At 41.8% G+C, this 12,283-nt stretch overlaps 1 protein-coding gene across 9 annotated transcripts in view; it reads right to left on the bottom strand.

Moving 5' to 3' along the window:
• Positions 1-12,283, bottom strand: part of GAS7 (growth arrest specific 7) — a 255,175-nt gene that overhangs the window by 47,979 nt on the left and 194,913 nt on the right. For all 9 annotated transcript variants that reach the window (XM_050919753.1, XM_050919752.1, XM_050919751.1 and 6 more), the window contains 3 exons: positions 10,699-10,788; positions 7,080-7,195; positions 4,464-4,538 (listed from right to left, as the gene is read on the bottom strand). In XM_050919753.1, the coding sequence (XP_050775710.1) occupies positions 4,464-4,538; positions 7,080-7,195; positions 10,699-10,788 (281 nt within the window). The remainder of the gene's footprint in view (positions 1-4,463; positions 4,539-7,079; positions 7,196-10,698; positions 10,789-12,283) is intronic.

Raw genomic sequence — 12,283 nt, forward strand, 5'->3', positions numbered from 1 at the left:
TGTGAGGGCTTGAGAACTTTATTTATTACTCCCAAAATCTAGTATGCCCCATGCTGGGCTGGGAAGCTCCCCCAGAATCTGGAAGCCAATCATGGATCTGAGGAATTTGCTGAGTCAGTCATACTCTTACCAAACCTTGGCCAGACCTCAGCAGTCTACAATGTGTGGACCAACCATACTTCTGATAGTATTCATTCCACAGTAGTAATTTCCCCAACAATCAGGGCTTGCTACATGCTGCATTAGTCTGCACCAGAGGGGTGCTAATTCTAGAGTGCACTAGTGTGTCGTGCACTAACTGGCCTGTGTGGATCCTGCTGGCATGCACTAAAAGTTCCCTGTTTGAAATGGGACTATTTTAACATGCACTAGGGAACTTTTAGTCTGTGCCAGCAGGGTCCACACAGGCCAGTTAGTGGGAGATATGCTAGTACGCATGAGAATTTACACCTCTCTAGTGCACTTTGTAGACGATCCCTCATTATTTCTAGGCCTCACATTTTTCAGGCATCATGGGAACAAAAAACAAGTAGTGACAAGAACTTGCCAAATGGGACAAACATCTAATTTTTCAACTCGGAATAGAATGGGCCAATTCAGCCAGGGTTTGGAAAATACTATGCTCTGTCTCCAAGCTGACATGCCAAGCTGCACTCTGAAAGGACATTTTCTGCGGATTTTGTTGAGACTGAAGTGCTGAAAGCCCCTTATTAGAAAATCAGTGACAACCTTAACTACAGAAAGGCCAAAAGGTCTCAGTTTCCCTATCTGTAAAATAGAGATACAGATCCTCACCCTCTGTTGTAAAGTGTTTTCAGACTGACAGATGAACAGTGCTTAAATGTGCTATGGAGAGACACAGCAGCTTCTCTTTACTTAACACTGAATTTCATCTTTCATTGTAAGAAGGCATTCAATCTATGGATTTGTTTTTGTTTCTGTATGAAGATAAGTGTACCCTCCTCAAATTTACAACACCTACTCTGTGAGTGAAGGCTGCATTTCTAGAGGATTTCAAGTAAATCTAGTATTCAGATGATGAGTAAAAATAAACTAAAAATGTTTCCTTTATGGAATGCCTCTAGCTGCTCTAAGTCTGCCTGTAGGAAGGTCCAGATTTCTGACCCACATAGCAATACAGGTGGTACACAAGTTTGATAGATCCTGAATTCTTTCTCAGAACAAAGACATTTTTGCATTCATAAGTGAGACATAGACTTCATGCCGGAGGTGGCAAGCTCCGTTCACTGAAGAACATCCAGTTTGCTATGGCTGTTTGAATTCTGTGTGCAGCCTAGGTAGATGAACTCATCAGTGCTCTCCACAGAATCCAAGCCCACCTGCACGGAACCTTAGACTTCCCCCAGAAACACACACCACACATTGAATCTGCACACAGATGGCAGTGCTGAACTGGAACAGCTGCTGCTCAGCTTGTAATCAAGGTCACTGTGAAGTAGAAGGAAGCTCTCTGTGAAGCTGTGGAATCTCTCACTGCCAGTAGAAAGGTGCTGGGTCATGTTAGGTCACAGATAAGAGATGTCCCATAACTTGGCTTTCTTTTGTTTGAAGTGTTTGCCTGGGGGGCTGTCATGCTTACTTACCTTTAAACTAGGGCTGTCAAGCGATTAAAAAGATTAATCACACAATTTTAAAAAATAATCATGATTAATCACACGATTTATCACACTGTTAAACAATAGAATACCATTTATTTAAACAGCTTTGGATATTTCTACATTTTCAAATATATTGATTTCACTTACAATGCAAAGTAGAAAGTGTAACAGTGCTCACTTTATATTTATTTTTGACGACAAATATTTGCACTGTAAAGAAGAAAAGTACTTAATAGTGTTTTTCAGTTCACCTAATACAAGTACTGTAGTGTTACCTCTTTATCATGAAAGTTGAAGTTACATATGTAGAATTATGCACAAAAAAACCCTGCTTTCAAAAATAAAAGTGTAAAACTTTAGAGCCTACAAGTCTACTCAGTCTTACTTCTTGTTCAGCCAATCACTCAGATAAACAAGTTTGCTTACATTTGCAGGAGATAATGCTGCCTACTTCTTGTTTACCCTATCACCGGAAAGTAAGAACAGGCATTCTCATGGTGCTGATGTAGCCGGCATTACAAGATATTTATGTTCCAGATACGCTAAAGATTCATATGTCCTTTCATGCTTCAACCACCATTCCAGGGGACATGCGTCCATCCTAATAAGTTTTGTTCAAAAACTATCCAAAGCAGTGCGGACTGAAACATGTTCATTCTCATCAGCTGAGTCAGATGACACCTGCAGAAGGTTGATTTTTGTTTCTGGTGATTTGGGTTCTGTAGTTTCCGTATCTGACTTGCTCTTTTAAGACTTCTGAAAGCATGCTCCACACTTCATCCCTCTCAGGTTTTGGAAGGCACTTCAGATTCTTAAACCTTGGATAAAGTGCCATAGCTATCTTTAGAAATCTCACATTGGTACCTTCTTTGCGTTTTGTCAAGTCTGCTGCGAAAGTGTTCTTAAAATGAACAACATGTGCTGGCTCATCATCCGAGACTGCTATAACATGAAATATATGGCAGAATGTGGGTAAAACAGAGTAGGAGACATACAATTCTCCCCCCAAGGAGTTCAGTCACAAATTTAATTAACACATCAATTTTTTAACAAGCATCATCAGCATGGAAGCATGTCCTCTGAAATGGTGGCCGAAGCATGAAGCGTCATACGAATGTTTAGCATATCTGGCATGTAAATACTTTGCAATGCCAACTACAAAAGCGCCATGAGAATGGCTGTTCTCACTTTCAGGTGACACTGTAAATAAGAAGCGGACAGCATTATTACCCGCAAATGTGAACAAACTTGTTTGTCTTAGCGATTGGCTGAACAAGAAGTAGGCTCTAAAGTTTTTACATTGTTTTGTTTCTGAGTGTGGTTATATAACAAAAAAACCTACATTTGTAAGTTGCACTTTCATGATAAAGAGATTGCACTACAGTACTTGTATCAGGTGAACTGAAATATACTATTTCTTTTGTTTGCCATTTTTACAGTGCAAATAGTTGTAATAAAAAATAACAATGTAAAGTGAGCACTGTCTACTTTGTATATGGCAATAAAACTGAAATCAATACATTTGAAAATGTAGAAAAACATCCAAAAATATTTAATAAACTTCAATTGGTAATCTATTTTTTAACAGTGTGATTAAAACTGCAATTAATCTCGATTAATTTTTTAAATTGTGATTAATTTTTTAGTTAATTGCGTGAGTTAACTGCGATTAATCGACAGCCCAACTTTAAACCCTGTGGAAGTAGAGCAAGAACTACTACAAGGATTTGAAGGGGATTTCAATGCAAACAGTCACCTCTGTGAGCAAGAGTCAGGCTAGCTGTAACCCTAATAACGCGAGATTTGTAGAAGCAAGGATTGTGTGAGGCAAATGGGAAAAAACTGTGTGACCTTGTGTTAGATATGGAATGTAGACTGTAGTTTAAACAGAAGTGAGAAAAATAAGATATCAAGATGACCTATGTATAAACAAAATGCAGCTGTTGCTTATTATTGTATGTAACAAAAGGTATAAATGCTTGCTGTAACTATTTACCTGTAGAGAGACCTGCCTAGGAGGGGGAAACCTTGTGCCCTAGCGCACTTTCTCCCTCTATGCAATTGCTTGAGAATAAAGTATCTGACTTTGCTGCATCCAGCCAGAGAGTGAGAACTGTTCTTTTCTCCAACAATCCTTTAAAATGTTTTTTGTTCATTAAATGAATTATATTACAGTATGAGGATTTATAATTAGAGACCATTAATCGTGAAACGAACTCCTAGCACCCCATACTCTAGCCCCCAAAAGATTCTCCTAGTCTTCTCTTGAACACTTCTAGCGATGTGGCCTCCACATTAGTGATTTCTGTCAATGGCACAGAAATGTGCTAGTGCAGGGAAACTAAAGCAGTGCACATGAGCCCCCCCCCGCGTTCTCTGGCATATCACTCCTACCTCCTCCCCAGGGCAGACAGTGCAAAGGAGAGAGGGTCTCTCCTTTTGCTCCACTGGAGGAAAGAACTCAGGATTAGAAGATGCTGCTGCATCTCCCTCTCTTGTGATGCTACTGAGTCCCCTGAGGGACAGCAAATCAGAAACTTCATTTAATGCACTGATCCTTCTGTGATTCCAGCAATGCAGTGCTGCCATGTGCTGAACCCCAAGAATTGCTGTCGTTTAGAACTATAATATTAAACAAATTATTAAAATTTTTAACATTTTGCACAATTGCTCTTAAAAACATACAGGCCCTGTCAATCAATGGACAACTGCTCCAGAAGGTTCTAACCCCCCACTAACAGAACCAGGATAATAGGCTGAATCATCCATTGCTCTATGGAGGGCCTCAAGAAAAGAACATGTGCCTAAGTTAGGGGAAATGCATTTTGTGAAAAGACCCATTACCCTTCTTCTTGAGCAGCCAGTGAGTTCTGAGACAGTTTGGACAAGTTCTTGGCATATTCTTCCTCAATCTTTATCCTGCAGAAAACAGACAGCAGTTGAACGAAACCACCACATGGCAAAGTAAATCATCAGATTTTCCAGTGGGGCCTTACTCATGAGTGTTTCTTTTTATCTCCATTATAATCAACCTGTGGAACTCACTGATAAAATATACTGTTGACCCATAAGAATGGCCATACTGGGGCAAACCAATGATTCAGCTAGCTCAGTATCCTATGTTCTGACAATGGGCAGTGCCCAATGTGTCTGAGGCAATTCTGAGTGATCCATCCCGTTATTCAATCCCATCTTCTCACAGTTGGAGGTCTAGGGACACCCAGAGCATGAGATTGCATCCCTTACCATCTTGGCTAATAGCCATTGATGGATCTATGCTCCATGAACTTATATAATTATTTTCTGAACGCAATTATACTTTTGGCCTTAACAACATCCCCTGGCAGAGAGTTCCAAAGGTTGACTGTGTATTGTGTAAAGAAGCACCTTGTTTCAAACCTGCTGCTTATTAATTTAATAAGGTTCTTGTATTAGGGAAGGGCTAAATAACACTTCTCTATTCATATTCTCCATATCATTCATGATTTTATAGACCTCTAACATACCCTCCCCCAAGTCTAAAATGAACAGTCCCAGTCTTTTCAATCTCTACTCATATGGAAGTTTTTCCATACCCCTAATAATTTTGTTGCCTTTCGCCATACCTTTTCCAAGTCTAATATATCTTTTTTGAGGTAGGTCAACCAGAACTACATGTCGTATTCAAGGTGTGAGGATTTATGGATTTATACAGTGGTATTAGAAGAACATAAGAACGGCCATACTGGGTCAGACCAATGGTCCATCTAGCCCAGTAGCCTGTCTTCTAACAGTGGCCAATGCCAGATGCTTCAGAAGAAATGAACAGAAATGGGCAATTATTGAGTGATCCCAAACCCTGTTGTCCAGTCCCAGCTTCTGTCGGTCAGAGGTTTAGGGACACCCAGAGCATGGGAGCATTATGAAATCTTTTGTTTTATTATCTATCACTTTTCAAATGGTTTCTAACATTCTGTTAGATTTTTTGACTGCAGTTGCACATTAGTGGATGTTTTCAGAGAACTATCCACAAAGACTCCAATTCTTTCTTGAGTGATAACATATTTTTTCCCAATGTGCATTACTTTGCACTTACCAGCATTTAATTTCATCTGTCACTTTGTGGCCCAGTCACCCAGTTTAATAAGAGTCCTTTGTATCTCTTCACATTCAGTTTGGACTTAAATTTCTTGAGTAATTTTGTATCGTCTGTACATTTTCCCACATAGTTGTTCACCCCCTTTTCCAGATCATTTATGAATATGTTCAAAAGCATTCATCCCATTACAGGTCCCTAGTGGACCCTGCTACTTACCCCTCTCCATTGTGAAAACTGACTATTTATTTCTACCTGTTGATTCCTATCTTTTAACCAGTTACTGATCCATGAGAAGACCTTCCCTCTTACCTCATGACTTCTTACTTTGCTTAAGAGCCTTTGCTTAAGAACCTTTGTCAAAGGTTTTCTAAAAGTCCAAGTACACTAATCAACTGGAGCACCATTGTCCATGTACTTGTTGAACCCCTCAAAGAATTCGAATAGATTGGTGAAACACGATTTCTCTTTGTTTATTCTTCACCAACATATCCTGTTTATCTGTGTGTCTGATAGTTCTGTTTCAACCAATTTGCCAGGTACTTAAGTTAGGCTAACTGACCTATAATTGCCAGGATCACCTCTGAAACCCTTTTTAAAAATTGATATTACCATTAGCTATCCTCCAGACATATGGTACAGAGGCTGATTTAAGCAACAGTTTATATATCACAGTTAGTAGTTCTGCAACTTCACATTTGAGTTCCTTCACACCTCTTGGGTGAATACCATCTGGTACTGATGACTCATTACTGTTTAATTATCAATTTGTTCCAAAATCCCCTTGATTGACACCTCAATCTGGGACAGTGTCTCAGATTTGTCATATAAAAAGCATGGCCCAGGTGTGTGAATCTCCTCCACATCCTCTGAAGTGAAGACCGATTCAAAGAATTCATTTAGCTCTTTGCAATGGCCTTATCTTCCTTGAGTGCTCCTTTAGCACCTAAATTGTCTCATATTTCAAGCATGGAATTTCTATTCATAGAGATTCTATGGTACACTTTGATTCACTCAAGATTTTCACTTTATTTGACTCTGCTTTCTTTCACATGTATTGCCACTCCCCCACCAATACAACCTATTCTGCCATTCCTATATGTTTCATACCCTGGTATTAGTGCATCCCATTGATTATACTCATTACACCAAGTTAAGTAACTCACAAACCTCAAAGAGACATGGGAAGTCTAAAGCTAATAGATGCACTGAAGGAGAACATTTTTTGGCAAAAATTGGAGAGTTTGGATGGATAGTGATGAAATTAAACATCTGTATGTGTTTCATAAAATATGAACAGCTTCCAGAGTTCAGGCTATGTGCTCGACTCATAGAAATAAAGTGATTAGAAGAAATATTAAACTCAACAGAAAGCTTCCAATTACCTTTCTCGAACAAACTCTGCCATTTCTTTTTGCATTTGTTTCCCCTTGAGTTGCTTTTGGAGCAGAATTTCAAACCCCGATACTGTGTTGTTCCCTTGCGGATCCTTCTTATCAGCCTGGAAGAGAAATAGCAGCTAGTATGTGTACAACACAAGACATGTCATGGCTTCTAGAATCCTAACTACAGCAATGCTGCCAAAAGATGGCATTCCAGGGGTGGGAACAGCTGCTTTTCTTCGCAGGAGGCTCCTCCTGGGATCTAAGCTGTTGATCAGACCATTAAAAACACTTCGAAATGCGTCTCAGAAGGCCATTAAATGACTTCCTCCTCTCTGCTCAGCATCTACTCCATCAGTGCCTGATAGAATGTACCCAGTGTGATAGCCTTTTCAGTGTGTAAAAGACCACCTCATTTCATGGGCTAATAATAATGCCATTCATTCAGTCCTTCAATCATTGTTTGTTTCGTTACTTGGCCCAGTTCATCCTTAGGATAATTCCATTGACTTTGGAGCAGTTTGGAGCCCCCTCTCTCTGTTTCATTTTCACCTTTTCTCTTTCCCTCTTCCCTACACTTTCGATTAATGTCTAGTTCCACCCCCCATCTCTCCGGGGTATAGGGGATATTTTAAGAATTGCTATGATTTTGCCTCGTTGCGCTGCATGCTGTACTCACATATATAGTAAAGACTGCAGTAATCAAAAAGCAAGATGATCGGGGCTTGGATGAGAGTTTTGGCTGTGATGACAGGCCGGATCCTGGAGAAGCTGTGCAGGAAGAAGTGGCAAGTGACGTGGCTGATATGTAGATCAACAGAGAGGGCTGAGGCAAAGATGGAGTCAAGGTTGCTAGTCTGAATGACAGGGAAGGTGGTGGTGCTGTCCATCATGACAGAGAAATGGGGAAGATAGAAGGGCTTGTGGTGGTGGTGGTGAAAATAGGAGTTCCTTTCTGGGCAGGTGCAGAGCAGAGAGGTAGCTCTGCGAGTCATCAGCATGAAGAGAGGACATGGGCTGAATGCTAGCCTTGGGTGATGGAGATGTGAGTTCCCATCTGCTCTGCCACAGACTCCATGCGTGACCTTAGGCAAGACCCTTAGGGCCATATTCTTAAAGGTGTTCAGGTGCCTAAAGATGCAAAGAGGCACCTTGTAGAATTGTCAAAAGCACCAGGGTGCCTAACTCCTATTGATGTAAACATCTTTGGAGAAAGCTTTAGAAATCTGGCCCTACCTCCCTTAGACCCCTTTGGAAAGTCCAGCCTTAGGGTATGTCTACACTACAGATGCTACAGTGGCACAGCTATGGAGCTGCAGCTATGCCAGTGTACACCATAGTGCAGACGCTTGCTACAGCAGCAGAAAGGGTTTTTCCATTGCTGTAGTAAATCCCTACCATTGAAAGGCAGTAGCTAGGTCGATGGAAGGATTCTTGTGTTGACATAGCAATGTCTACACTGGGGCTTAGTTAAGTTAGTCTCTCAGAGTGTGAATTTTTCACACACCTGAGGGATGTACCTAGGTTGACCTAAATGTTAGGTGTAGACCAGACTTTAATGTTTCTGGGCCTCAGTCCCTATCTGTACAATGGGGATAACAGCACTGCCCTACCTAACAGGGGTATGTGAGAATCAATACATTAAAAATTATGGGGTGTTCAGATACTGTTGTGACGTTGGTCTCACTTATTTAGAGCTTTCAGTGTCTGTCATTTGGACACCAGTAACAGCTTCTCTCACTGACCAGGAGAGGCCTCTGTGTCATTCATCATGCTGGGGGTATTTTTCTCTGGCTCCATGCCATTTGAGCTACACCACTGTCAGCCGTTACTAAATCTGCTGGGCAAACTCTTTCTGTAGTTCTATACATGGTTCTGAGCATGGCCATCCTCAGGCAATGGCTGTTCCATTGTGGACATCACCTCGGGATCTATTATGCCAAATGTCACTTTGAAGCTCTGAATAATGGTGGAGAAGGATAATCTTTATCGGAGCATGTCAAATAATGGAACTTCCATCCCACAGGGAATGCTGAGATCTTTGAAATTTTGTTTTGCCTCAAGTGGGGATCTAAAGCTGAAGTCTCTACGTTTTTCATAAATGAAATATTCTGAAACATTTCATTCATCATTTCAGCTATTGTGTTCAATCATAAAAGTAAAATGATAAAGTCAAATAAAACATTTTGATAATTTTCAATTGAAAATTTAAATGAAATTGATTTGCAGCCTGAAAACATTTTGATTTGGCTGAGCCAGCATTTTCTGACAGAAGCTATCTCACCAGCTGTACATCTCCTGCATTTTGGCATTCAGCTCCTCAGGTCGGCACCAATTCCCAAGATTGTTGGGGATGGGGGAAAGACAGCGACAGGGAGGGTACTGCAAGCTAGACATGTTTCCATTCTTGTTTCTTGTCCCCAAGACTTCAGCTGGAGTGACACTGGCTTTGTACTCTGCATGTCTGTTAGCTGACCTGTAGTGCACTGAGATTTACATCCAGGCGATTCCCAGGTAATGTTTGGGGGGGGGGGGGCTTCAGATGTTAGTGTCTTAAGTATTTTCCACACGTTCTTCCTTTCTGGCGTTGAGCTTGACATCAGCAGAATGTGATCTGCCTCATCTCCCATAGTACAAACGGGGAGATGATGGCCTCAGTCCTGCAACTGGTTCGACAAGGCATCAGTCCCTATCCTGGTGCTCATCATAATTATTAGTAAGTCCTGATACAATGTGAAACTGCTCAAACTGGCTTATCCCCTTCGGCCAGGCTGCTATAACAGCAGAGTTTCAGTTCACTAGAAGGGTTACAGGAGACACTGACCCATCTCCCTTCACAAGAATTACTGTGAGTCTACAAAAGCATTCTTCTAGGGGTTTCTTGCTGTTTCTTTACCATTAAGGTAAGTTTTTGCTGTGCCTCCTGTGTGTGTCTTGCCCCCTCCTTTCTGAGGCTTCTTGCTGCTGCTGCCGTGCATGTATTTTCTGATTGACTGAGACTCCTCTCACTGGAGTTTGGACTTTTCTCTGCCCTCCCTACCTGCCCATCCAGCTGGAGCTTTTCCTGCCCTCTCAGACTGTCTCTGTAACCCACATACCTTGTGGGTATGGGGTTCTGTTCCATCTAGTGGCACCGAGACCACTTACAGAGAGATTAATGAGTCTGCTCTACAGCCTTATCTAAGTGCCAGGTGTCTTTTAGCTCATGCAGTAGAGACTCGTGTACTAAGCTCCAGAGGTCAGTGAGCAGGATTGAACGTTGGACAATGGAGTCTGTCGGAGTTACATCAGCACCTTAGCTGCTCCCTCTCTCCTCAGCGCAGCCTGCTCTGGTGGTTGAGGCTGAGGCTAACAAACACACCGTTCTCCCTGCAGGAGCGATGTTCCCTCCCTTGAGCCTTTCCCTTGTTTTGGAGAGCACCTCTACCACCACACCATGCCCTTTATTAAAGGCCCCGCAGAAGTGACTAGCAGAGCTGGTGCTGCTCCTTGCAGTGTGTCTTTCTCAGCACCTTGCCACACTGAATTCTGATTTGCTTTGTAACACAAACTAGCAATTTGCTCTGCTCTTCCTGAAACTCAGAAGCTACAGCGCGTGGCATGTGGCTGGCTGCCTACTTACCCAGAAATAATCACAGTAGCTCCATTCAGTGGGTTTCAGCAACTGCTGTTCTTGCATTGTGTCTGGGTGGGGAAAAGTCACACAGTTTATCTGCAAAAAAGCAAGCCAAAGGTCTGTCAGACAGAGCAGGTAAAAAACAATGAAATGCTAGTGAATTAATAAGCAAGTGAGTGAAATTTGTGCGCCTCCAAACCAATACATCTAGGTGACGTACATCTCCTTGTCAGAGAAGTAGCTGTTCAATTTGCTGAATTATAGATAATGATATTTGGAAAGACATAGAGGTAGTGATGCTTGGATGAAAGCAAATATGGTCCCCATTTCCAAAAAACAAAAGAAGCCAGATTCTGGCAACTGCCATCCAGTGCGTTTAACCTGTATCTCTAGTGAAACAGATGAAAGGAAAACTACAAAAATCTAAAGAATAAACAGAACCATGAGAAACAGGCAGCACTGAGGATTTTACGAATTGCACATCACCTCAGCCACACGTGGTTACTTTGGTGTTTGACAGAATCACATTTTTTGTTATTCTTATTGCACAGGATAATTTACATGTGCCCAAGGAGCATTCAAATGAAACTCCCAGTCCTGCCAAATTCTCTATAGGCCACTCTGAAGTCAACTAGGCTTCACGCAGGTACCCACACAGAGCAGTTTCCAAGACAGTGGCTATTGCACAGCAATTAACAGCAACTAAGTGCAAGGAAGGCCAAGGGTTAGAGCAATAAAACCTAGCTGCTTTTTTAGAGCTTGTCTACACTTGAAAATTAATTCCAATTGAGGTAGGGTGTAAATGCAAAACACAGTCACTATTCTGGAATAACCCCATGTGTGAATACTCTTATTCCGGAATAAGAGCTCCTTGTTCCTCTTTAGTTTAATCCACTTTGAAAGCAGATTAAGTGCAACAGGAACAAGGTGCTCTTATTCCGGAATAAGAATGTCCATACATGGAGTTACTCAGGAATACCTAATCTAGAATCATAAAACATTAGGATTGGAAGAGACCTCAGGAGGTCATCTAGTCCAACTCCTTGTTCAAAGCAGGACCAACACCAACTAAATCATCCTAGCCAGGGCTTTTTCAAGCCGGGACTTAAAAACTTCTAAGCATGGAGATTCCACCACCTCCCTAGGTAACCCATTCCAGTGCTTCACCACCCTCCTAGTGAAATAGTTTTTCCTAATATCCAACCTAGACCTCCTGCACTGCAACTTGAGACCATTACTCCTTGTTGTGTCATCTGCCACCACTGAGAACAGCTGAGCTCCATCCTCTTTGGAACCCCCCTCCAGGTAGTTGAAGGCTACTATAAAATCCCCCCTCACTCTTCTCTTCTGCAGACTAAATAAGACCAGTTCCCTCAGCCTCTCTTCATAAGTCATGTGCCACAGCCCCCTAATCATTTTCGTTGCCCTCTGTTGGACTCTCTCCAATTTGTCCACATCCTTTCTGTAGTGGGGACCCCAAAACTGGATGCAATACTACAGATGTGGCCTCACTAGTGCTGAATAGAGGGGAATAATCACTTCCCTCAATCTGCTGGCAATGCTCCTACTAATGTAGCCCAATATGCCATTA

The sequence above is a fragment of the Gopherus flavomarginatus genome, chromosome 12 (genome assembly GCF_025201925.1).
Source record: "Gopherus flavomarginatus isolate rGopFla2 chromosome 12, rGopFla2.mat.asm, whole genome shotgun sequence".
NCBI classification, from domain to species: Eukaryota; Metazoa; Chordata; order Testudines; family Testudinidae; genus Gopherus; species Gopherus flavomarginatus.